Raw genomic sequence first — 27,787 nt, forward strand, 5'->3', positions numbered from 1 at the left:
TTGGTATTGGTCTTTGGATAAGAATTGTTTTTTTGATTTCCTATTTTTTATGCATTTTTAATACAAAGTTGAGTGATTGCATTAACTATTTCCGTTTCTACCGTGGCTCCTGGCGAAGATTATAATCATACCGGACTGCTCCAATAATACCCGAAAAATTCAAAAGTCGAATCACTTTTTTCTTATCATAAGCACACTACACCGTCGATCAAAGTCTTTTACTTCGCAAAAGTGTACGCTTGGAGTCTGATCAATCCTAAATATACATATGTATGTATATATATTATATAATATTCCCTTAAAAACGAAAGTGCAGATCCATATATCTCTGAAAATTTTGTATGTTGGAGAATTCGTTCGTTTTTTCGAAAGCCAAATTGATTTCGTAAAACGTATTCACGCTATGAAAATCAATCGGAGGAGGCTTTATTAAAACAGAACAAAACATATTGGGTATTTGTTTGCAATGCCTTCAATATTTGTCTAATATAGGAATACGACTTATCACTATGAATGGTAGTCCAGCACGTGATGTTTGATGAGCATACTAACATAACAACAAATTTAACATTTTCCGATTGCACCAATATAATTTCAGAATTGATATTAATTCAACTTTAAATAATATCTATCCAAAATGATATCTATGGCGATTTTAATGAAGGATCTTGAACATTTCTTCCATTTATTTATTTAATTGCGAAATATATATTTTCCCATCATTCTTGTACCACCAAGTTTTTTTACTCATCTAGGGGTTAGGTTCCAAGAATATACATTCTATACGTATTTTCCCATCTTGTTTTTTACTCATCTAGGGGTTAGGTTCCAAGAATATATACCATATATACGATATCGACTGCACCGAATAAGAAACATACTTTCAGAATTGATATTAAATCAAATTTAAATAATATCTATCCATAATGATATTTATTGCGATTTGAATGAAGGAACCTCTATGGATCCTGAACATTTTCTCCTTTTATTTATTTAAGGGTTGTTTAAATGAAATTTCGAAATATCCCATCTTTCTTGTACCACCAAGATTTTGAACTCATCTAGGGTTAAGGTTCCAAGATTACATACTATATACCATAAATTATATGGTATAGAAGAGGGTTAGGGTGACAACGATTGGGAATGTCAATGACTTGTACAACTGTGTTTGCACTTACATGTGTGTCAACGACTTGAGATCCTCGAAGGAGCCTTCCGGCAGCATGGATATGCGATTGCCGTGCAAGGAGAGCACGCGCAAATTGTTTAGACCAGACAACGCATGACGCTGCAGACATTGCAGCTTGTTGTAGGAAATGATGCTGCATAGAAAGAAGAGAAAAAAAAAACATGTACTGATGATGATGAAGAAATGAAAGTAATTGCAAAATGGCAGGCAGCGAGAAAAAAGAAACGGCACAGCTTTGATTGCGGATAGCGCACACACGGCAAGTCCAACAACAACAACAATAACAACAGGAACAGCAACAGCAACAACACCAAGAAGCTATAGCGTTGCCGACTTATGCTTAAACACGAGTCACGACTTTTCGTTTCGAATGAATTTCGTGCCGTAACGCGCATTTGGCCTGCGCCTGCTCTTACGTGTCGTTGGCCACTCGCCCAGACCAGACCAGGCCAGGCCAGAGCAGGCCAGAGCAGAGCAGGCAACATTGCGATTGCCGTAAAATTGTGTCAAGCCTGCCGCTTGACGACCCTTCGATTTTGTTGCATTGCTGTTGCTGTTGTTGTTGCTGTTTTTGCCTTTTTCTTTGCCTTTGCCGTTGCCTCTGCCTCTGCCGCTTATTGCAGTTGGTAATTAAAAAGTCATTAAAACCGTTAGACATGATAGACGTGCTACTTACAGCGTCGATAGCTTGGTCAGATTGGCAAAGGTGTAATTGGACAATATGGTGATTTGGTTGTTGCTGAGATCGCTGTAGGAAATAATAGAAGAATTATTTATGTATTATGGCAAGCCTTTACCCTCCCTTCCTTCCTTCTCTCCCTTTACACTTACAGTCGAGTTAGCGCCCGCAGATGCCTGATGCGCTCGTAGTGTATTTGCTCGATTTCATTGGACTCCAGATACAGCTCGGACGTTTCTGCGGGAATGCCCCGTGGTATTTCCTTCAATTGATTGCGCGAGCAGCGCACCACGGTGCCGGTGCACGTGCAGGATGGAGGACAATAGCCATCGCCCAGGCAGCCCTCGCTGTTCTCGCTGCTGCATTTAAATTCGTTGTGGGGCAGGTCCTTGATTTGCACATCACGTACCTTGGCCGGGGCAGCGCAACGTGCAGAGCCACCGTTCAACGACTTTTTACGTAACCAGTCGGCGAACCAGGCCAAATGACAATTGCAATTGAATGGATTCGAGGCGAGATTTCTGTGTGCGGCCATAAAGTGAGGGTAAATACATGTTGGTTAGGGCTATATATTTCAATTAGTTGTAAGCTTGTCTATATATGTACAACGATGTCTTTCACTACTTTGGGCAACATTCGCTGCCCGCCGTTCCAGCGAAAATTCAGTTGAAATTCAATGTCGATGACGTGCATTAAGCTCAGCATACATTCAATTAAATTTAACCACGACTGAGTAATACAAATGACCCGCCTTAATAGTTCTTTGTACCCTTTACCTAGAGATAAAGAATAATTCTTTGAAGCTTGCAGATGAGATGATGTCTGTCCGCCTGGACACAGTCCGGAAAGTAGTACGGAACCGTTTCACAATTTGTGTATATTTTACAGATTAGTTGCTCTTGAAAAATGAAATACTCTATACCCACAAAAACTTTATCGGCTGCGTTTTAAAGAAGAAGAAAATAACTATAACTGCAACTTGAGAGCGTAGAATTGTCCCGTCCCTAATTCTTATTACGATTAACCAAAGAAATTTAAATAGAGTTCGAATTATCTCAATTTTCCTATGTATTCTGGACAGTATTGACGAACTACTGTCTAGGGATGGGAAGAGGCTGCACTGCACCGCTTTCCGAAATCCAGATACTTATATAGACGAACGGACATGTTTAGATCTTTTTGCCTCAATATGTACGCCAATAATATATATGTATGTATGTATACTTGTTGGCGTCGAAGATGCTGAACGTATCTAGGTATTTTGGACCATTTTGTAATACTCAACGTATTAAGTTCAACCATAAAACAGTACTACTACAGTACTATTTAAGATTGATGATTTGTGATTGCGTTTAGAAAAAAAATTCCAATCGCGATCACAACAAAACAATTGTGAATATTGTATGATTCGTAGATTGCGATTGCTGTTTTCACTGATAGCTGTGTGAGTAGTTCCCAAAAAATATTAAAATCACAGGATTTTTATCAAATAATCATCATAAGCGGTCAGCAGAGACAAATCAACAAACGGCAATCATAAATCATAAATCGCAAATCGCTGAACACGAAGCAATTGAGAGAGAGTTTAAAACAGCAAATGAATTCCTAAATCCTTCATATTTGTTTAAACATTTTTAAAAACGAATGTAAAGAATGTGGTTTTTGGGAATATTTTGCACACACCCAACATGCAATTTTGGGATCTGGCGAAACAATATATGTATACTTGACTGGTTTCCGCATCAGACACTCTGTCTCTCTGTCTGATGAGAAGCGAAACAATGGCACTCAAATTACATCGATGTGCTAAACATGCACCAGATTCCAGACTAATTTAATAAGCAGCATTGCTTTGTCCTGTTATCAGCGTGCATTGTGCAACAGACGAGTCCGGAATGTCGTTGTTGCCCAACCCAACACTGGAACAGATCCACATCTGTCAGTCAGCTTCGATGAAACACCCACCCACCTACCTACACGTAGTTCGTAGTTCGTTGGTCGTTGGTTGTTAGCACCTTTCATTAGGTTTCGTTGATGCTATTTATTAGCTACTTAAATTAATTTTAAAATAATTTTAGAAAGGCATGAACAAAAGACTGCTCTAGACCACAACACCTCGACGCACATATGAAACACTAACGAGCCAGTGCGTACTCGTATATGGTTTTGCGCTCTTTATTGAACTCAATTTTAATTAATTGAATCATCGAAGGCGCACAGACTGCTTCTGAAGCAAACAAACAGAGGAGGTGGGGTAATGAAGCGGCGCTGGGGGTTGATTTACAAGCTCGTGTACAGCAAATGGGCCACACACACATACACACACATACACATGGACGTGGACATGGAGATGGAGGGATGGATGAGGGGCAGACATACAGACGGACAGACAGACAGACAGACAGACAAACGGGCAGGCAGGCAGGCATACAGTAACGGCTGCTGCTGTTATCGCAGCATGCACCAAGGCATGCTATAAATTGGAGTTCAATTGAATTATATACAATAGTTTGCTGTGCTTTTGGTGGCATGAAATGAAAAACTGATTTACTTGAAGATGTGGACGATGAAACCGCTGAAGAAAAGGAAGGAAGAAATGCCTTCTGTTTTGATGTCGAACGAGCATACGAGCACACGATCCGGCGCAGACGAAGTTCAACTAAAGAACAATCAAAACCATTAACCCCATTTTATGTGCTTGATAGGACTGAGAGTAGGGAGGGTAGCTGGCTGCAGCAAGCCAGGCAATTAATGCTTAAGCTAAATCATTTATCTATTGAAGTGAATGAATGAGTGAATGAATGATGATGCCCTGGCACAGTTCTAATTGTTATGCAGCAGCACTTCTTAGTACTGCGTATACTACTTGTATACACGTACTAGTACCTATTGAAGATATACTTACAAAGACGTCAGCGAGTTGAGATGTTCGAATGAACCGGGCATAACGCATGAAATTTGATTGTCGTAAAGATTGCTGCAACGCAAGGTATTAACGAATTAGTTTAGCTGGGGCTTTGGGCGATGTCGTCTTACTTACAGAGTCTTGAGTTGATGCAATCCGAGGAACATCTTGTTCGATATCTCCTTAATCTTGTTCTCACCCAACTGCAAGTCCTGTATGCGTGAGGCGCCTTCGAAAGCATTGGGCTCTATTCCCGTTAGCTGATTCCGCTTCATTTCCAACTTAACCAGGTGGGGCAATCGCCCGAAGAGCCCATCCGAGTTAATTCGGCCCAGCTCGTTGTCATTCAGCAGACTAAGAAAGGGTAAAGAGGACGTGTTAGGTATGCTTTAAGGCTGGCAGGAACGAGTATGGTTCACTCCACTTACAGCTCTGTGGTATGCAACGGAATGTCCCGTGGAATTTCCTTGAGGCCGCGGCCCGCACAATCGACTGTCGTTCCCTCGCAATGGCACATGGATGGGCATTCGGTGTCCATGCGACATTCGCCGGAGAGTTTCATACGCAGCTCATCCCACGAACCTGATGGGTGGTTGGAGATAGAGGGTGCGGGTCGTAAACTAAGACATATTTTGCTGTTGTCCTGCTCGTACTTACATTTAAATTTCTCATCGCGCAACGATTCAATGCGCCGGCGATGCATCCGCTTGGGTGACTCACAGCGTGCTCCACTTGTCTCTATGGGATTTTTGTGCAAATAGTCGGCCAGCCAGCGCAGATTGCAGTCACAAATGAAAGGATTCTTGGCCAAATGTCTATGTGTGCGTAGTAAATGGAAAGAAAGCAAGAAAGTAGCATTGAGCCTGCAGTTGAAAGCATGTAGATGGCACAAGCGGCGACTTGAGACGTCTTAAAAGTGCAGGAACCGCCTCAGCCTGTGCATTGTGGTTGACAATGTTTTTGTTATTGTTTGCAAACTATTTAAAAGCCCTGAATAGAGTTGTCGCCTCTACGGCACCAATGCGTTCAATATGCCAGCATATTCCAAAGTTTTTTATAAAGAGGATAGAATTTTACAAAATATCGTGGTGCCTGAGAACTAAAGTTTGGTCAATGTGGGCTTTGCCATTTCCGGAAGCAAGGCGTTCATGCAGACGGACCGATTGATAGGTCAATTTGTCTTGTGATGCTGAATAATAATACTTGAGCCGATCGGAGATGCTGCCTTCTGTCTGTTATATAATTTTCAGAAACATATTTTTAGTTTGCGGCTAAAGGATATACAAATTGAAGCCATTCAAGGGTCTTCAAATATTACTCATTGGACTGCATGTTATTTATTTATAGTTCGAAAGTCTATTTCGCGCATGAGATCAATTTTTAAATTCCAATACATTTTTATGAATCACCCCTGTTGCCTAGATTTATAGATGTAAAGCTATTTGTATTGTTAATGCAGTTTGTTAAAGGTGTTGCCAATAATTTCTTTCATAACTCAACTTTGGAGGAATCTCGTATATGCTACACTGAAAGATCGTTTTTAAATTTTTATACCGGGTTTAAAATCTTGTATCGTGAATTTAAGCCATGCTTGGGAACCCTGCCAGGTAAATACTATCTTAATACCGTCAATTTCTTGAAAAACATCTCCACATCACTTAAAGGCCGCCGGTCGCACATTTATCGACGTCAATGGAGTCCAGCAGAGCGCTTTTCATGATTTCTCTTCATCTTTTGTTCACATGCCCTTTTACGGTTCACAGCCGATATACTCGTAGAAGAAATAAACCCACAATTGCTTACTGCCTGCCGTTGTTGCTACTACTGCTAAACAAATGTCACCGCGGTACGGCGACGACGACAACAACAACAAAACCAACAACACAGGGAGTAGAGTCAAAGCAACTACTAAATGCACTTCAGAGGTTTAACACCTAAGTGCCTGCTCCATTGAAGTTGTCGCTTGGAAGGCAGGCCAAGCAGGCATGTTGGAGTCTGCCTTACACACTCTCAAGTGCGAGGGGGGCGTGGAAAGTGGGGCGGGGCATGTACTTACAGCGTTTGTATGCTCTTCATAGCGTCGAATGTGCCATTAGCCAGCGACTGGATATTGTTGTCGTAGAGCGATAGCAGACTGAGGTTATGCAGGTCGCGAAAGGCATCCTTGCGTATGCACGAGATCTCGTTGGCATTCAACAGCAGCAACTGCAGCGAGGTGAGTCCTTTGAATACGCCCGAGGGTAAATCCTTTATTTTATTGCCATACAGAACACTGCAAATGCAAAAGAAAAACAGAGCCCATGGGCCGAGAAACGAATGTTAAAAAACGACAAACGACCCAAAACAAAGTGCTCAACGTTGGCGTTGTTTGTACTCGTTGCTGTTCGTGTTCTGTTTGTGGGCTTGTGGCCAATAGCTGTAAATGCGATGCGGCGGAGGCGGCGGCGATGGCGGCATTAACTGGTTTGGCACACACTTATTCACTCACTCATTTGCAGAAGAGTTGCGGCAGTTTGTCCCTGGTTCTAGTTCCAGAAGGCGGCTATTGGAATAAACTAAATGGCCTGGAACCAGCAGGATTGTTGGAGGTGCGGTTGAAATCAATTAAGATCATTCTTAACAGGCGAACACATTAGATTCAGGAGATCGAAATACTTCATAACCTCGTTGCTATCATTTAATGAGCTGTTTTATGGAAATCTTTTCTCTCGTTTAAAAGGTCTTATGACCGAGACATAGTTTTCTAAACTAAGAAGAAGTTTTAAGCATTCACTTTTAAATAAATTGAAATAAAAGAGTCAAGAAAATTCATACATATACTATGTACTAGTATTATCAAAGCTTTTGTCTAATATGTGTCGAATATCTTCATGTGTTAAAAAGACAAGTTCGCTAAAAAGGAACCGTTGCTATCAGTGGTTCAACTGTTTTAGAGCAATGTGTTCTCTCGCTGGAAGGTCTCAGGATTGAGACTTTTTTCTAAACTAATCAGCAGTTTTAAGCATTTACTTGTAAATAAATTGAAATAAGTAGTAGTATTATCAAAGTTTTTGTCTGATGTGTCACACATGAAGAGGATGTGTGAAAAAGACTAGTTCGCTAAAAAGGAACCTGATTCGACAACTCTAATGTGCACACTTGGCCTGTGGCAGCCTTTGCTCATGTGTGAGTGTGAGAAAGGGGTGGAGGAGGCAGGGACAGAGGTAAGCTGATGCCTTGCGGTGTTGCCAACGCTTAACGTAGGCCGATTAGCAACACAAGTTACGTTGCGGGCTGTCCAGGCCCGTAGACCTGCCGCCAGGTAAAGTCACTCAGTCCGTCACTCAACTGACTGCACATTTTGTTGCCCAGCAGCCGCAACAGAAGTGGCACCAAAGGCAGCCACATGGCTGCCGCCCTTTTCGACGCCCTACTTGTTGCTGCCCGCAGGGCTGCTGCTACTCGATGTTACACACATCTATATAGTATATATATGTACATATATATGTATGTATATGTGCTATATGTATTCATAGATACCTGTACTTGAAGCTACTTACAGTGTGGTTAGCTGCTTTAAGCCGCTCAGTGCGTCGTGGGCTATACGCGAAATGTTGTTGTTGGACAGATCAATGCGTCGCAGTCGTCGAAAGTTTGAAAATGATTTCGGTGGCAGCTCTGTAATAAAGTTCTGCTCGAGGCGTCTGCAGAGCGGGAAGAACACAAGATGTGAGTAAATCTATATGACACGCCTCTCATTAAACTAAACTAGGAGCACTACTTACAGCTCTGTGGTGTCGTCGGGCAGCGTGCTGGGCACACTGGTTAGGCTCTTCTCACGACAATCAACAATACCATCGGCGCAGCGGCATGGGTGTGGGCAACTGTTCTCCACGCCGCATTCCATGGGCGCATGCTCGGTCAGGCCTGCAAAAGTGTGGAGTGTGGATTATGTAGCAAGCAGCATGCAGCATGTGGCAAGTGCAGGAGTCGACGCGTCAGTCGGTAGCTGAAGTAACGAGGCTATGGCTCTGATTTTACACAGCCACACGGCCTTTGTAGAAAATGATCCAAGGCAACAACTGAAGCACAAGCTGCGCCATCAACAGATGCCGCTGGTCATAAATGTTTACCCACATAATTTCATAGCATTTGGCATAAAACGAAAGTCAAACAAGCACCAAGCACCAAGCAGCTAAGCTCCAACAACTCCAACTCCAATTGCAGCTTCTGCTCGTTAATATACCCTTTCCGAATCCGTCTTACTGGTTTCACCCGACATTTGTAACCTAAGGATCTCACTTAACAACTACTCTCTTCACCTGGTCCGAATAAGGGCAGCCTTTCCAAACTGTCATTCTCCAAGATTAAAAGAAATCCTTTTTATTTGAGCAGTAGTTTAGAGTGTCCAAATTGTCTATTGCCTTTTCAAAACTACGCGGAAATGTGGGAAAATAAATATTTTTCACATTACTAGCTCTTTACAAACTCTTTGAAACGATTTTGTTCCGATTTCATCTATAGAGCTAAGCTCGTCATCATTGAGTGAGTTCCCGACCCAAATTGGTTGTCTGGTTTCTTGTAGTCGTCTTAGTTCAAATGTCGTCTTAAATCAAACGACTCTTCAAACAAACTTCGTAATAGCCCTTCTTTCAAGATGAAGTGTAGTATTTCTGAAATCTTAAACACACAAGCTTACCAACCATTAATCGAAATCGTTTGGAATTATCAACAGTCGGAGTTAGCAAGGGTATTTGGAGTTCGCCTGTGGAAATCTCATCGCTTTCTACTTACGAGCATTTCAGAGTTTCGCTTAGCGCGCATTTTCCGCTTCAATGCGCGCTCACTTCATGCTTTCAATCGGTTGGCCCGCAGCGCTAAGCATCTGCATGCGATGCAAACAGCAACTACAACAATAGCAACAACAATGGATACAGCAATAATAACAACAACATCGATGGCGTTAAACGTTTTGGCAAACACACGCCGCGCTGCCCCAACTGCTTCGCTTGTTGTAGTTGCTGCTGTTGCTTGTGGGCGGCAGGCACTGTTGGGGGCGTGTCACATGACTGCTTATGATTTACAATGCTTTGTTTGGGTCCCTGACCGCATGGCATATAAAACTAATTAATTTCGTGTAGCGCAGTGTAGATGTTGCCTGATGCATTAACTAGGATCGCTGGCAGAGTCTTTTGGGCCAGGCCTCTAGCTATTTAGCCATTTGCCAATTTTGGCGTTGCCTACAACTCATATTATAGCCCCACATAGTCAACACGTAGTCATAGCCATACCTGAACATTTGAACTCTTGATCGTGCAGGTCCGCCACGTTTTGGCCCTTAAGCTGCGACGGCGACTGGCAGCGCGTGTACGGAGCAAGGCGCGGCGCGTTGCGTAGGAAGCGAGACAGCCAGGATAAATGGCAATCACACGCGAACGGATTGTCGGAGAGGCGCAGCGCGCGAAGCCTGTTCAAGCCGCTGAAGGCATTGTGCGGCAGAGCGGTCAAATTGTTGTTATTCAGCGTGCTGCAGGGGAGAGATGAGAAAAGAGGGGGATGGGCATGTAAGTACACTTCGCAAAAAATTCTCACATGTCGCATCATGATTTTAAATATTATGGAAATTAATGACCTAAAAAAAGGTTAATTTCTATGTTAATTCATTTCCAGCGATTTCGAAACGTTACTATAGCACGAGCTTATTGCCAACAGAATTGGAGGGTAGCATAAAACCCTTTTATATACAAGTACCTGTAAATCGGAGCACCTATACACTCATTTAGCCATTTCATTTAATTTTCAGATTTTTCTAGCTAGAAACTATTTTATTACAATTGAGCACTTTAAAAAAAAGGTATATGTATGTATGTTCAATATCTTAATAAACACAAGAGTTATTTTAATAAGAGTGATTTTCACGATGACCGATGTTATGGAAGCTAGATGAAAAATGTAAGCTATATGATTTGTATATGATTTGTAATAAACTTGATCTGTTTAATAATTTAAACTTTTCGGTCTTTATATGGACACCCATGGCGTTATTAACTCGTCTATGGCTAGACGATCGATCGTTCATATATGAACCTATAACATGGGATCTGTCCTGGCTCCAAATATGTAGCCCGCACTATTTATTAAAACTCTTAAAATATCTTCATTGATTAATATCGAAGCAGTGCAAAAAGTCCTTTTCTGGAATATCCTTCAGAACGTTCTTCCATTGTGGTCTTTTCAACTTATTAAATAGCCAGAAATAAGATTTACGTAACACAACAGTTCTTTTAAAAGTGTGTTGATTAATCCACTAGAAATGTCTCTAGTTGTTATTCGACGATTTTGGAGCACTTTCTCATGGATTTGCTTAACTTCTTCTTTGCCAGATGACGTTCTTGGTCGTGTGTATGTGGTTCGTCATTAACGTTTTACCTCTTCTTAATCAAAAACCTTCTGCAACATTTTTTATGTTTCCAATGTATCCCTATCGTAACACCCGTTCGATTTCAGAGTAATATTTGCTTGGGTCCTGACTCTTTTTACTTAGTATACAACTTTTTTAATACATACTATAAATAATTATTGGAATATTTTTTCTCTGCATGTAGTGGAGCTTTGTTTGCCATTTGTACTTACAGTATTTCCAGCTCAGTAAGACCCTTGAAGGCATGCTCATCCATACATGTGATTTGATTGTTGTCCAATTGCAGGCTGCGCAAGGATTGGGCGCCCTTGAAGACGCGTCTGCCCACCGTCGAGATGGCATTGTGCGAGATGTCTCTGCAATGGGGTTGTGTGTTAGTGGCTGGGTTCCAATTCTTGGCATCAGCTACAGCTACTTAGCTACTTTGTCTACTTACAATCGCAAAAGACTCGCTGAACTTGTCACAAAGTTTTCAGGTATTGCCTTTAGTCGATTGTTGTTTAGGCGTCTGATAAAGTCAAATGTTTTTTGTGTGTTTTTGTTGGTTGTGTACGAGCATATTAGAGGAACAGTGTTTGAAACGAAACGCAAAAGAGATATGCATAAAACGAAACGAGAAAAAGATACAAAGTTAAACGCAAAAATCAAATGCAGCTAGAATACGAAATCAAGTTGTGTTTTTTTTTTTTTTTTTTGCAGGCTAGCTAGCTATAAATCTAAACTTGTTGATAAAGAGCAGTAAAATCTTGTTAGTACAAAGTGAGTTAGTTATAAATTGTTCATGCACTAGAATGAGGCACGCAAGTCATTCGATTGGCTGCAGTGGAACCTGTACTTACAATCGCTCGAGAGAAACCAAATCCTGCAGGGCATTCTTCTCTATGGTGTGTATTTGGTTATCCGTGAGTTGCCTGCGCAATGGGAGAGAAAATATTGATAGAGTATGAAACTTTAAGCTCAAAGAAGAGGCAAATATTTGATGACTTTATATGCAGTACTCGTAAGATTGATCTGAAACCAATTTTCTCTTTCTAAATTTCAAATATTAACTACAGTATGTATTTACTAAAAGGTTTTTTTGGAGAAATAATTATTAATTATCTCAGTTAGATTAGTCTACAATAGAGACAAACACATAAATGGTTATAGCTGGATTTTTTAGTTGTATGTATGTAGTGGGAGAGAAAATATAGATAGAGTGTGAAGCTTTAAACTCAAAGAGAAGTTTATATGTAATATGTAGTAGTAGTAAGATTGATCTGAGACCAAGTTTGTCTTTCTAAATTCTAAATACAGTTAAAACTCTCTTGGCCTAACACTCACGGTTAGCCAATTTTTGTCCGCCCAAGGGGAGTGTCTACTTAAGGGGATACTTAAATACTTTATACACCGATCGAATGTTTTAGAAAAAGTGTCCGCCGAAGAGAGTGTCCGGATAAAAGAGGTGTCCATTAAGGGAGTTTTCACTGTATTAACTAATGAGTTTTTTGGGGAAATAATTATTAATTCTCTTTAGGTTAGTCTAGAAGAGACAAACACAAATGGTCATAACTGCTTTTTTATTTGTATGCATAATTCATATCATTTCATGTTCATCACGGTCTGAAATAGTTCGGTTATATTGGTTGGTTTTATCATAAACATTCATAGTTTATCGAACAGTTCATAGTGTCTCCAATCTTTAACACATTGTCACCATTTTATGAATCGTTTATCAATGCGCAACAACCTGAAACCTCAAACTTGTAGCCCACATACCATGTACGGGGAAGCAGACGAGTCATTAACAAAGTTATAGCTCGACTCCATATTTCCCAGGTTTATACTTACAGCATGCGCAACTTGGTCAAGCGCTGGAAATCCGTCTCATATATCACCGTTAAGTTATTGCCCTGCAAATCGCTGCAAAGAAATAATAAACAGATAAGAGTTAACTGATTAGGAATGGCAGTTTGTACATAATTATGTTGCAACCCAAGTAGCTGCTAATCAAGACCATGTGTGCAGCGATAACTTTTTTAATTGCATGTAAGACAAGCAACAACAACAACAACTACCAGCAACAACCATGCGCAATCCTAAAGATACGCGTCTACAAATGATGCGCATGCGCATGTGCAGCTGTAGGATGAGGCCCAAAGGTGGATGTTGATGTTTCTGTTGTTGCTGTTGAAACGCAGCCTTTTGTCTGATAACAAAAAATATGATATTAAATCATACAAGATGCCAGCAACCCGGCAGGCAGGCACAAGGGTACAGGCAGGAAGAACTCGTTTCGTGGCGCAGACAGTCAGTCGCACAGTCCGAATGGGAAGGAGAGAGAGATGCACACACAGAAATGCACAGAAAATTTGTTACCTGTATATGTCATAACAATGAAATGCAACGTTAAAGATACAATGAAATGAACGAGTGGCAAGAAGAGTGCCCAAGTGAGCGAGCAATCGACCGTGTGCGCATGCGTAGCGTGCACGTCCACAACGACAACAAAGCAGCAGCAGCACCAACAACAACAACAACAACAACTAAGCTTCTTTGAGTAAGGTTGGCAGTCAACAGGTAGAGTAGTACAGTAAAAATTGGTTAAACGGTTTTGGTTTCGGTTCTTTTTAGTTTCATTCAAAATGTAAAAAGTCTGTTGCGATGTGTTTTGGCGATTTAGGGAAGAATTCAATTTGATCTTAAAAAATAATTAACTTACAATATAAAATGTTCGAAATATTAAATAATCTATTAAATTAAACTCTACATTTTATAAACCTATAATAAGTATGGTTATTAAATTTGAAAAATTCAAAATGAAAATTGAATGTTTTTATGACTAGTGCATTAATTTATACGAATTTTTCTTGTCGCACTAGACAATAATAATAATAAAATAAACACAATCGAATTCGCGTAAGAGTCTAAGCACCGTTAAAATATAATCGTTCTTATTCTGGGGTTTAATTAAAAATTCGCACAAACTTTGTGTCAAAAAATTAGTTTATCATTTAATGGTGTGGCGGAAGAATACAATACAATACAATAAAAAATAATTTAAACTAATCTTAAAAATGCGCTCACGTCACTTAAGCTAAAGTTGGGCATATTAATTAGGGGAAGTTGTTTCCAACATTCCAATCGTACATACATTCAGAGATTTATTTGTTTATAGTTAGTTTGCAAAAGAAAGAAAAAACAATATAAACATAAAATAATAATAACAGCAAAACTTAAAAATATACAAAAAAATTTAATATATTACTGAGTAGTGGAGTAAGATAGGATTAGAGATTGTCTGAATCAAGGTGCAGGTATGTTAATGAAATAGTCTTAATGAAGTGTACGAAGAATATGTTGTCAGCAAAAAAGATTATAATTGGAGCACAACGAAAAGGTTGATGTAAGGCAAAGTAAGATCTACAAATTGGCCATCGATTGGTAGAAATGCACAAATAAATCTCAAGAGAACTGCCAAGTCCACGAGACCAAGAAGGAAAAGGAAGTCTATATCATCGACAAGAAGTTTGTGAAGGAGGGCGACTCCTGAATTCTACGGTGATGTAGTAAAAAGTTAGATCTATTAATGTTAGTCTAGATCTATAAGGTGGCAAGCGACTGTGCGGGTCCCAATTTAGACTCCAAAGGGCAAATAATAAGAATGGTTTTTGGACAGATTCACGCGATAGCGACTATATACTATATATACAAGTACATTTAACTCTACCTTTCATTGAAAAGTGTCCTGTTTCAATCGCTAATTCACAGCTCTTGTCTTATGCACAATAAATCGAGAGAATAAAACTTTTAGTTATTTGTGTGAACAACTTGTCTGCTCTTCTAAATAATTTCATAGTTTGTGGGTTGCGAATACGGATGGAAAAAAGAGGAACAAGTATAAAGTGAGATGTATTGCATGAATTGGAAGTACATTTAATTCCTCTTAAGCGATTTTTACTGTACGAAATGCTGAACTGCTGCCAATAAGGCCTTCAGCTGCCGCGTCTAGACTTTAGAGATATTTCCAGCTTAAGCCTTAATGAATCTCGCATCGCATCGAGTTGCCAGTTTGCCAGTCTCTGTAGTCTCCGTCTGCGCTGATGTTGGCTTGGGTCCGGGCAACCTTTAGTTTCGTAAATATGTATGTACATATGTATGTAGTATGCAGTAGGTATGTGTATCTACACATAAAGACACCATATAATATTTGTAATGAACTTTAGGTATACTATACATATATTTATGGTCGAGCGATGTGGGCATCTCTTAGATTTAACTGATTACATCGGGCATTCGAACATTTGATACGACACTGCGTCAAATTTTAAACAAAAGTTTTTAATTGCCTGGCATTTTTCAAGCTGCCTCTGCCATCAAAACGGCTTTAAGCATAATTTGTATAATTTTTGTTCATTTCTGTTGTTCGTGTGTTATAATTAAACATTTAACTTCATTAAATCATGGCACACAGCATACGAAAATTTGGCTAAGCTTTTCGTTGTTCGTCTTTTGTTGTTTTTGGCCAATTAGATTTCGGCTTGAGCAGCTCTCTGCTGGGTGTTTGCTTCGTTGCTGGCTTTGATGTGTGGTGTGTTTGTGTGTGTGTGTGTGTGTGTTTGTGTATTTGTGTGTGTGGCACCAGCAGCTGCTTAGAGTTGCTGGCAGCTATAAATTAGGCTCACCTTTGCCTTTACTTCTTCTTCATCATCATCTGGCTTTGCAAAAAGGCAAAAGTTGTGAGAGGGCGTGTTGCTTGTTTAGGTTGGGTTTGGCTTAGGTGCGAAAAGGGTTAGGTTGGGTTAGGCCAGGCTAGGTTAGGTTAACTGGGGGCGCTCGGGTTCACAAATTACAATATATGCAAAAATGTTGTCGTGTCAATTGAATTTACTGTGTGGGTGGCCAGTAGCCACCTTCCTGTCCTGTCCTGTCCGGTCCCGTCACGTTCCCCTCCTCCTCCGTTCTGTGTGTAATTAAATGGCAACCAGGGGCTAGGCACAATTTGTGCTCTCTAGTTTACATGGCATTGTATTGTTGTTGTAGCTGTTTAAGCATGTCTGCCAATAGCTAAATATTTGATGTAATAGTTTGCAATGAAACAGGGTGTCGCAGAGCATGCTTTCATCACAAGCACGTTGACGAATGAAATTTATAGCCAATAATTAATAATTTATTCTGTTTTGAAGCAGACTCCTCAAATTGTTCCCCAACGAACATAAATTATAAGCAAATAAGACTTATACAAGAGAAAGTTTCTCGCCGTGTGGTAAGAATATTTGCCTATTACTGCATTCAGGTCTCATGACTAGTGCGTTTATACTCGTATTTATTCATTAGAAGATAAATTATAAATTTCGGTTTAAACGGAATCTATATACATATGTATATGTATATAGACATGATCTTTTGGTTGATGATTGAAATATCTGTGAGCTGGCACAGCAATACATGTTCCATGGCACATATTCACCTTTCTATAAGTGTATTCGTTGAATTATGTTCATGTTTCTCATAACTATATAGATGCTGTACAGATTTATTTGGTTTACTGCTGAAAAACAGCATCAATTCAAAAGAAAAACTACTCACGCGTCAACATGTCGACTGGAGGCTTTTGAAAGCCTTGGCAGAAGTTTTCCATCCTATTTCCCTTTCCCCAAAGATTTCTAAGAAAATTTATTGGCTAAACAACGTCAAAAATATGACACACGTACACTATAAAACTTAACGGAATAAATTGCAAAATTCTATAGCGGGGAAAGAGGGAACAAATAAAAAAATTAAATAACGCCTGGAGTTTACTTGCCGTTTCCGAAATCTAGGCACTCATCCAGACATGCTGATTAAGATGCTGGGTTGGAGGTGCTTCCTGCCTGTTATACTTTGCACAGAAATAATATACCTTTTTATTTTAAATGAATGCTTTGGTAATGTTTGTAAACAGAAATTCTAAATCCGTAAATCATCGATTTCAAAAAGGAAAGCCCGAAATAACCCATATCAGTGTACCAAAGTGATTCAATTAACCTACCTACCTTCAATTAAGTTAATTGTTTGAGTGCCATAGATATCTCTTTTGGGTTTTCAACTAACAACGACCTTTTTCCGCATAAAAAAAATCATTGGAATATAAACGTTATAGATTTTCTGAACAATCTGTATCAAAAATATTTTGCAGATCTAATATAAATATTATTTAATAACAAAATTAATAAATAGTTAAAATACTAGGATTCACACACAGCATCCAAAACAACAATAGAGAGGCCCACTGGGCCCAAATAGAAAATACAACAACTGTGTATTAATTTAACAAACTTGGCCAAATTGTGTGTCGCTGAGTGTTCGGGTCCGTTGATACAAATGTAGTGCATAACAGGGCTGTCACTTGAATTGCATAGCTTTACGGAAAATAACTTTAAAGTTTATGTTGATGATTTTATAAATTAGTAATGCGAGTGACGTTTAATTCTTTAAAAAATTATTTAATAAATTTTTAGGTATGTAGCTATTTTACTAAAATTGTGAACAAGAAAAGAAAAATAAATATGAAAATATGTGCGCTGGCAACCCTATTGAGTCTGTTAAACTACTTCATAGTCAGTCAGCTGTTGCTAACAGCAGGCTTGAAGGGCAAATTTGAAAACATGAAATCTTTCGAAGTTCTGTGGCACCCCATTTAGACATCTCTACTTCAATTGTGCGAATCCTGAAAGGCTTAAATGATTTCCGTTTCTGATCAAATTTTCTTGTTTAAATTTCCTAGCAATTCTGAAGCACCCTACGATGCAGTTTGGCCCACCACTGGCGAGTCGCTGTTCTTTGCAGACCCGAAGTTGGTCGGCCCGGCCTGTTCTGTCTGTCTGTTCTGTGTATTTGTGGTCGTGGCTATTTTAAAATGCAAATATGCCATGCATGTTGATATGGTTTTTTGTTTGTTCATTTTTATTTTCATTTTTCGCTTTTGCATAAAAACAAATGTGTCCCTGAGCGCTATTTGACTGTTCAAGCGTTTCGCGTTGCTGCCGACTACTTATAACTGGGCTATGCTGTTGTTGTTGTTATTGTTGCTGTTGTACTATAGTCATTGCCGCTGATATCTGTTATTAATTTATGTAGAAAAACTGCAGTCGCATTTTGCATACACTTGCTAATTGCCAGCGCGTTAATTTATGGGGCGACGGTGGTTGTGGATGTGAATGTGAACGTGAACGACGCTCCGCTTAATGCATTTTGGTGCCGCTCGCCACATGCATACTGCGAGTATATGCAACACCAACAGCAACAACATGCAACAATTGCCCAAGTGGTTGACGTGATGCACTTATGGGGCTTGGTTGCCTCCTTCGGCGACAATTAATAAACTTAATGGCGATTTAATGTACGCATGCATCAAGAGGGACACTAGAGATGGACATCGGATAAAGCAATTCGCGGATTCTTTTTAAGTTTCTTTCGACCGTCTTGGTACTCACGCTATCTTTCTCAATTAATGACTAGGCTTACTTCTTTTATGAGGCAAATTTTGTTTAACCAGGGATTGTAATCATTATAATTGTTATCATATAAATGACAAAATAATGATCATTTTTAATGATTCTCTCACAATATGTATAATGATTAAGTTTGAGTTATACTTTAGAACTAGCCAATCATTATTTTTGAGACTCATAATATAGTATAATAATTATTCCTTGAATTTTATTTTCAAAAGTAAAAGTAAGTTGAAATTTTATTAAATGTGTCGCACGCGTAAGTATTTGTATTCCGTGGAGATTTTTTAATTTTCATGCTGGCGTTTTTTTCGCTCAAATTAATCTTATAAAAATCAAATTAAACTGATTTGGCTCACTGACGAAGAATATACATATGTATATAAATTTAGCCCATCTTCCCTCTGAAAAAGTCAAGATTAAAACTTGAGCTTTATCTTTGAGAAACAAAATTTCCATCATTGTATCATCCGTTTTTTTCTTTTCTTTTCTTGAAAATAACGATTATTGATTGAGTTGTAAAATATTATTTAAAATTAATCATTTTATTGCAAGAGAATCAATAAAAATTAAAAATTCTTGAATCATTGTGAATATGCATAATGCAGAATATTGGTATATTTATCGCTCAGACAAAGTAACTTGGGGCCTGGCATAGCTCAACGAGCTAAAATGAATCCCATAAAATTACTTGCGGTGTTAACAATTCTGTAAGAGTGGTCTCATATCTACTAAATGTCAATTTGTCGTGTTAAAGCCTAATCTGCGGGCCAATTCCGCAGCAAAAACAAAAAGTTACTTTAAATAAATGATTTTTCCGAAGAAAATTTTTTTTAAGATCATGCTTTTTCGGTGCATGTTTTTTACTATACCGCTTCGTTCTACGGCAGAAGATGAAAAATGAAGTTTTCGTAGAATCCTTACTATTCAAAATGGTTTGAGACAATTTATATTACTTTAACATATTAAACTAACAAAAAGAAAATTTATAATAAACAAATTCTTGTTTACGAGGGCAAGCAAGTTTAGGTTTAATCATTCTATTTCTATATCCTGTATCCAAAAAGTAAATGGCATACTACTTGGTTTAATTTTAAAACGGTGTGTACAAAAATTCGATTCAGCAAATAAAATTTCTCAATGTATTCGAAGTCATAATTTGATTAATTTATAGGTTTTTTAGTTTGTACTTTTTAAAAATTCCATACTCGATATTCCCCACTCATGATAATGACGCGCTCACGCGTCCTTCCCTAACGGCACAAACTGAGATTAAGCGAAGACATTGTTTGCATTTGCCATTTGTTTGTCGCTATCGATAGGCCATGACATGCCGTGGGTTTTATTTGCCTGGTGCCGTGCTTGTTGTTGTTGCTGTTATTGTTATTGTTGCTCTTGCATTTGGCTGCAGTAGTTTAATGTTTTTTCTATTATTTAAATAAATATGCACACCATGTCAGCCGTCTGCCGCCTGCCGGCTGGCGCTATTGTTTTTGCTTGGCTGCCTGGCTGGCAGCCTGGTCTCCCTGATTGTTATTGCTGCTATTATTGGAATTGGTATTGGTATTGTTTTTGTTGCTACTTACAGTCTCTCCACATCTGCGGATATCTTGCGCGGCACCTGCGTCAGTCCGCGATGCGAACAGTCGACAGTTAATCCACTGCACGCACAAACGCGAGGACAACGTGCCTCGGTGATGACTCCCACGCCCCCGCCTGGTATGTGGATGCCCACAGATCCGAGACCGCTGGCCATGCCACCACTTCCGAAACCGGCATACGGCTCAGCCCTGACTGCAGTGCCATATAGCAGCAGCAGTAGTAATGACAGTCCTGCTGCTCTTCCTCCCCCTTTACAACGAGCCGGTGGTTGCAGGGTTGTCGTCAACGTCGACATCGCCTCCATTGTGGCACATTTAAAAGCAACGTGCCTAATTGAAAGTATCGGTGGACGCCACTTTGTCAACAGCAATCACGTTTAAATAAATATTTGTGAGACAAAAGGATTGAGGACGACCGGATCCCGGTCGCTCCGCGTTTCTCGTTTTCGTTCGCGCCTCTCGTCACTCTTTGTTTTCGCTTCGTACCCGCTTTCCGTTCTCCGTTGCAGCCGTCACTCCCGCGCGCTACCTTGCAACTGACAGCTGCCCGCGTCCAGAGCGAAACCAGCGAGTGGCAACTAACAGTAACGAGCAGCAGCAACCGTATGCACGTTACTCTGGTAGGTAGTTGAGCGCCTTGCTGCCTAGGTAGGTAGCTGAGTTGCAGCGCCAGTCGAGTTGTCTGGCGGAAATGCGTTTTTCCCTCTTGCTTTCCTCCGGCTTCGTATCGCGCTCTCTTCGAGATGCACTTTGCTGTCAGCAGTTACCGGCGATTGGGCAGCAACTTCATCATTGTCGGCAACATCATCATCATGCTCTGTGCTGACGTCTGTGACCTGCTGTGCGCATCTGAAATGGAAAACAGAAAACAGTTGAGGGAAAATCATGAAAAATTATCTATAAATTCGGCAAGCGTGACTATGAATTTGGCAGGAAATTGTTAGTGCAGCGATACGAGCATACACGTATGCAATGGTGCTTTATTTCACTTAACCTGCCAACTGGGGTTGATTACTCGAATAATGAATTTGTAGCAAGGATATATCCTGCCCTGATCCAACGAGCCTAATGAAATTCAAAGACTCGCTTAAGTGAATGCAGAGTACATAGCTTTAATAAAAGTGTACTATATCTTATCACTAACTTGAAATATGAAGTCTTTGCTCAATAACGACTTGACAACAATCAAATTCAGGTGTTCCATCGACCTATTCATAGCTATACTTCTTCCTATCGAAGTGTGTCATTTGAATTAATTTCCGCTGGTTTAAGGGTCCAATTACTTGTATTTTCAAAATGAACAAAAAGTTACTCCAAATGTTAAATATTTATCATTAAAAGATTAGTCTTATTAAAAATGAAAATATTTTTAACGAAAAAATCTTAAAGCAGCTTTATATAAAATAGAAGAACCATTTAGTGGCATTGGCATATAATCTAATTATAAGCCGGTTCGTGCTAAGATTTTTTACTTGCTTGCACATCCATGCTGCTAGCATATGCGAATCGTTCTTGACGTTTTTCTATGGCTAAACAATTTATAGGTTCAGTTTCTTCAGATTTGCTGTCATTTGATTTTCAAATAATAATTCGATATCCATGCCTTTCTCTTCAACAACTCTTGCACACCATTGATATTCAGGTCGTACAATCCTCCACCTTCACATAGTATACTGTCTTATTGTGATAATTTGTGCTTTTAAGCAACCGTTGGTCATAATTTCTCAAATTATCCATTCAAGGGTTCCCCCTTAAGCTCTTTTAGAGATAAATTGCAAACAATTAGAGGCAATTGGAAATTTCTTTCCAGCACTGATTACATCGATGGAGTCAGTTGTATCCGAAATCCTGAGTATAGAGCGCCTGATATACAGGTAGAAGTATGTTTTGAATGTGCATATTATATCGTAATCCATGGCTTATATTAATCCAGATGGCTTATGGATGGATTCCTGCGTCATACTCTAACAACAAAATTGAGTTAAACTATTACTATTCTTTACAAAAATGTTCGACTTCATATTGAATCTTCTTCAAGTAAATCATATTAATCTGAGTTCGTATAAAAAGAGGTCGTTTTAAGCGAGGGCTAGATGAAAATCATATTTGTCTTCAGAACTTGTTTTTAGGGTTGCAACATATTTGGGAAGCCCTCTGATTTTTATATGATATTAATGTACAAGTATATAGAAACGAACATAAATTGATATATTTATATCCCATTTCAGTAGTAATTACGTCAATTTCAAATAAATCAGTGGTCTGTTAGGAGGGCAGCATGATTCAGTAGGAACTACCCTAGGCCAGCCCCACAGCTACATACATACATATGTATATTGTATTTCCATGTTTAGCGGGAAGCTCTGTGTGGTCGCACTTGTCACTCTGCCCTGTTCCATTTTCCACTCTTCATTTTCCACGACTGCGTCCTAGCCTGTCTGTCATGTTATTTAATTTGCAAATTGACATGTTAAAGACACACTCCATATTTCTACAAGCATACGCGTGAGTGGTGTGTATGTGTGTGTGTGTGTAAATCGATGCGATATATTAAAATTAATTGTTTAAATTAACATTTGGATAGCTGTGACAGGCAGCGATTGACTCGCCGCCGAGTCGCTGATAACAAGCGAGTTTCGGCTTCTATATCGGGTAGCTAAAGTAATCAGCTGCCTGTCAAATTTACTTAACTGGCAATCAACAAAACTCAATGAACGTTGGCGGGAAATGTAATTTAACGTTCTCTAAAAGTATTTTCTGTATTTATGGATGACGATGCACATATACGCTATATATACATATGTATATATGTATTTGTATTTATAAATATGTACATATATGTCATATATACATATTTATATATAAAAGAGCCTATCAAAAGCATGCCAAGCCCAACCCAGCCCAGCCAGCCTAGCCCAGCACAGGCCCTTTAATCAAAAATTTATCATTTTTACCAAAAAGCAAAAGCACAAAAATATTTTGCTGCAAAGGCATGCCTTTCACATGACGGAAGCGTGTGCGGGAGTGAAAGATCTGAGGGAGAAGGGTTGGAGGTGGGGAAGTGGAAAACGCTCAAAAGATGTAATCACTGCATTGTCACCAGCCGGCAGGCACTGACTAGGCGACGTTCTAGGGTGGAGGGCGACGAAGGGCGGGCGGATAGCATCGTGCGGCTTATATATGAAACATAAATCAGTGAAATTCTATACATGCCACTGATTGTCTACTCTTTGCTTGAGAAGAGCTTGTGTGTCGTCCGTCCTTCTGTAAGTGTGTGCATACGAGTGTATGTGTATGTACATGTATGTGTGTGTGTGTGTGTGCTGCAAAAATTCCAAAGCAAATTCAATGCATGCCAATAACTCGTTCTTGTGCTGTTGAGCGGCAGGCACGTCGTCGGCAGAGGCCAAGGAGGAGGCAACTGTAGCTAAAACTTGTCCGTAATGAAAGGCAAAAGACGCTGACGATGATGAGCTCCGGCATCAGGCAGTAACCAACAGTGCCAATCCAACACCCACAAGATACTACCAGATGCTGTCGCCTGGTTTGATTAAGATAACGCGTGAGGAAGAGAGTGACATTTGGACAAACAGAAAACCATAGCGCGCTCACTTACTATTCAAATAGTTGATAGAATGTCAGTCAGACAGACAGACATGCAGTCGGATAGGCAGTCAGTCATCAGCCAGCAGCCAGCTTGGCACACATTGCCAGCGAGTGTGTTGTCTGCAGATTAATGACGCGACATATACACACGGACAGTGGCAGGGACGGGAATGGGGTTGAGGATTGAAAGAATCCGCCACTAAGTATTGGTCTGCTAGCCGACTTGAAACAATAGATTTATGGAAACAAACCGCTGCGGCGTCGAAGCTGCGACAGCAATCTAAGTGTCTGCGTGTGTGTGTGTGTGTGTTGTGGCACTGGCCCGTGGGCCTTTGTGGATTTTCCAATAAATTACGCTTAAGTATGCACTTAATTCAAATAAAGCGCAAAGAAGTCGCGACTGTGGAAGTAGAGGCTTGTGCCTAGCCATTTTTATACACGATGCCCTACAGCATCCAAGTAATTTGTTTTTTGTGGCTTTTATTGTAGGCATCCGCGTGCGTTGGTTTATGGCAGTTATGTGTTTGCCGTTGCCCATGACATGTGTCAAAATTGTGGCTGTAACTTGTCGCGCTCTTCACATGACCGCAAGATAAAAGTGTCAGTATACACACACCTACATGCATACAAACGTATGTTTGTGTGTGTGTGTGTGTGTGCACATCTTTCAACTTTATCCTCGGGCTGATTGATACATACGGCGTAGGGATTGTGTTCTTTGGCATTAAAGTTGAAAGGGAAGGCAATTATGTTTAATACTACATTATTTTTAAGACGATGGGCATAGCTAACAAAACGAACGAGTAGAAAATTAAAGTAAAAATAAACCTTGTCTTAACTATCATTTTGAATAAGTAGACTATCAGTGTAAAAGAAGTTACAATACTTATAGAGTTACTCTCTCACAAACAAAAACATATCGTACCAAGAGTGATTTTTTTACCATTCGCTGTTATTGAAGCTAAGTATATAAAATAATGTTTTATATTTATATATATACGATATATATATACGATATATATATATATTTAACATGGCTCCTTCCGTCTGTTACATATGCACATTGGGTGTTTAGACATTCTAGTTTACTGTTTGGGTACAGAGTATGAAAAGGTAAGTTTTTGTGTTTTCATAATTCACTGAGGTAAAACATTCGAGTTCCATTTTAAAAAGCAACAGATATAGGAATCGGTGCTCGCTGAGAGGTGGAAACAAAACATACGGGACTCATCAATATACTCAAATTTATGAAGTATGTAATTTGATAATTTACTAAAAGGTGCTAAAGTTTTTTTTGTTTTTGAATATTCATTTTCATAGAATAGAATAGCATGATAGCGGAAGTATAGAAGACATCAAATAATGTAACTCTTTTCGATAGCCCAGGACATCATTAAACCAATACATATATTCAAAATACACTTTAGTCGTCCTGTTGCTGAATCAAAGCAAAAGACGCAGCTAAAACTCAATGGGCTTGAAGTTACAAAAATAAATAATAATAAACGCAGCTTAGATACTTACTAAGTATATGGGGGAAAACGGCGTAATTTAAGTGGTTAAAACATTTCATGGAAAACTATTGCCTCGCCCCAGCCCAAGGTTCCAGTTTCTTCAGGACCACTCCTGGCAACACTACCCCGCTGTTAAGACCAGAAACCCATGAAACCCACTGAACTTATCTCCTTAAGTATTAATACTGTTTCAGGTAGAACAATGATTAAATTGAAGAATTAGATTGCTTAATTCACATTTAGTTATTTAATTTACCTTAATAAAAAGCCATTTATGAAGTTTGAAAATTTCTTAATGCTATCACAGCCTGAATATATGAACCTTGTTTAGAATATTTAACGTATATTTTAAAGAGATATCATACCGGGACCGTAGAGGTAAAGCATGCAAGTTTAAACATGTAATTATTTAGCTAGGTATACATATGTATGTATATAGTAGATAAATATTAATGTATGTGTGTATATGGTTCATTAGTCATACATACTGAACAATTTACGCACTGCGATGGACAATAAATCTAGCAAGCTGCATTCCCAGCTCGTGCTCTTGCATTTCCTTCAGTTCTTTAGACACAGCCGTCACATTCCCATCCCCCACCACATCAATTTACGCTCTGTTTCGTTCCTACGTGTACATACATACGTCACAAATGTTGTACGGCAGTGATAATAAACCCTTTTCTGTGTGCGTGTGTGTGTGTTCGTTTGTATGTAGTGAAAAAAGGGAAGCGTGGTCAGCGCTCAATGAATTGTATTAAAAGCAATGCGAGATGTGAGCGCGCACTTGGCAGAGCTGAAGCTGAAGTCGAAGCCGGAAGTGTCGCATGCTTTTACAGACACACCGGCTTAATTATGTGCATAAAATACAACCCTGCTAGAGAGAACGAGGCATGAAATGACAAAACATGAACATTAATTGCTCCAAATATACACGCACACACATACGAGACTCCCTAAGGAGTGACAGAAAAAGAAAGAAAGAAAGTGCTGGCATTTGCTGAGCTCCAGCTCTACCAAGCTATCCAGCTTATAATTTATTAATCTATGCACAACATACAAACACACATGCACAGATGTATGTTGTATGTTTGTCTGTATGTACATACATACATATACATACATACGTATATAAAACAGATTCCATTGCTCCACAACTTTCTGTGGCATTGAGTGCTGAAGGTGTCTTCGGTGGCGTTGCCAGAGTGAGGCAAGTAGCCCTGTGCCAGAGAGAAAGGGAGAGAGAGAGGGAGTGAGCGGGAGGCACCAACCACTACATGTCACTTTAATCTCTTAGAAGTGTCACTTTTGCTGCGCTCCAAGTGTTTTGTTTGTTGTTGGGGGCGTTGTAAACAATGTGCCAGGCAGCTCTGTTGTTGGTGCCAGTGTTGTTGTTGTTGCTGCTGCTTTAGTTGAATTTGAATTTTCAGTTTGATAAGCACAAAAAGCATAATAATAACATCACAACAACTACATAAATTGCATTCACATGAGCTGCTGGAGAGCTGCCCGAAAACGGTGACTGCGACCCAAACAATAAGGAGAGAACGACCAAAACAACTAACAGGAACGGATCAGGGGCAACCGTCCTCCGTTTTCCGTCCCCTTGATGCAAACCTTATGGTAATGAAGTGTAGCAGCTGTTTTTGAGTTGAATTTGAATATTGTGCGCCTCCAGTTGATTTACATTAGACAACTGGACAGCAAACAGTCAGTCAGACAGACAGACAGACAACTCGACTACTTGAACAATCAAATTCAATTTATGCCTCACATTCATTTTCATTTTTTGATCACATCAAGTGATGATCAAGTGCCCCCATACGAGGCCCTTGCGCTCACCTCAGCCAAACAGATTATGCTGCTTATTCGTATGGTGCTGCTGCTCTATTTGATTTGGGCTTGATTTGGGCTTGATTTGGTTTTATTATTACAATGGCGCCTCAAGTGCTCCCAAGACGTTGGCTTATCTTTTGTGTGGGTTCATCAAAAGCTTAGTGTGTTAAGAGTTTTGGGTGTAGCCGACGACGCCGACGCCACTAGGCAACTTGTTTCGAGGTTAAAAAAATAAATATAAACAACCCAAAATTTCCATGTAAAGTTATAAATTTTCTCTACGTATTATATATGTATATGTGTATTTTTTCACAAATGCATAAAAGCAAGAGCTGGGCTAGGTTGCCACCATGCAGCGTTGGCGCACCAGGTGCAACATACTTTGCAGTTGGCCTCTTTGTTGCCGTTAGTCTCTTTTTTGGTCAGGTAGTGCGACCTCAAAGCCGCGCATTGTTTCCGAACCGTTTTGGCCAGGGACTGAGATATGAGCTGTACGCATTGCGCACTGACCGCCGCATGCGTCACAGGGATTAGCACAGACGGCACAGGTAGTACATTTTATCTTCGAGGGTAGTCCAAAGAGGC

General features: G+C 39.7%; 1 protein-coding gene across 1 annotated transcript in view; it reads right to left on the reverse strand.

Moving 5' to 3' along the window:
- LOC115624998 (protein slit) overlaps positions 1 to 27,787 on the reverse strand; it is a 57,345-nt gene that overhangs the window by 6,534 nt on the left and 23,024 nt on the right. The window contains 16 exon segments of the mRNA XM_030519873.1: positions 1,179 to 1,322; positions 1,866 to 1,937; positions 2,021 to 2,389; positions 4,774 to 4,845; positions 4,909 to 5,127; positions 5,202 to 5,355; positions 5,431 to 5,588; positions 6,830 to 7,045; positions 8,313 to 8,456; positions 8,538 to 8,679; positions 10,044 to 10,279; positions 11,386 to 11,529; positions 11,610 to 11,681; positions 12,013 to 12,084; positions 13,004 to 13,075; positions 20,232 to 21,095. Coding sequence (XP_030375733.1) covers positions 1,179 to 1,322; positions 1,866 to 1,937; positions 2,021 to 2,389; positions 4,774 to 4,845; positions 4,909 to 5,127; positions 5,202 to 5,355; positions 5,431 to 5,588; positions 6,830 to 7,045; positions 8,313 to 8,456; positions 8,538 to 8,679; positions 10,044 to 10,279; positions 11,386 to 11,529; positions 11,610 to 11,681; positions 12,013 to 12,084; positions 13,004 to 13,075; positions 20,232 to 20,551 — 2,606 coding nt within the window. The 5' untranslated portion in view covers positions 20,552 to 21,095.

Source organism: Scaptodrosophila lebanonensis, unplaced genomic scaffold, assembly GCF_003285725.1.
Source record: "Scaptodrosophila lebanonensis strain 11010-0011.00,11010-0021.00 unplaced genomic scaffold, SlebRS2 tig00000061-arrow-pilon, whole genome shotgun sequence".
NCBI lineage: Eukaryota > Metazoa > Arthropoda > Insecta > Diptera > Drosophilidae > Scaptodrosophila > Scaptodrosophila lebanonensis.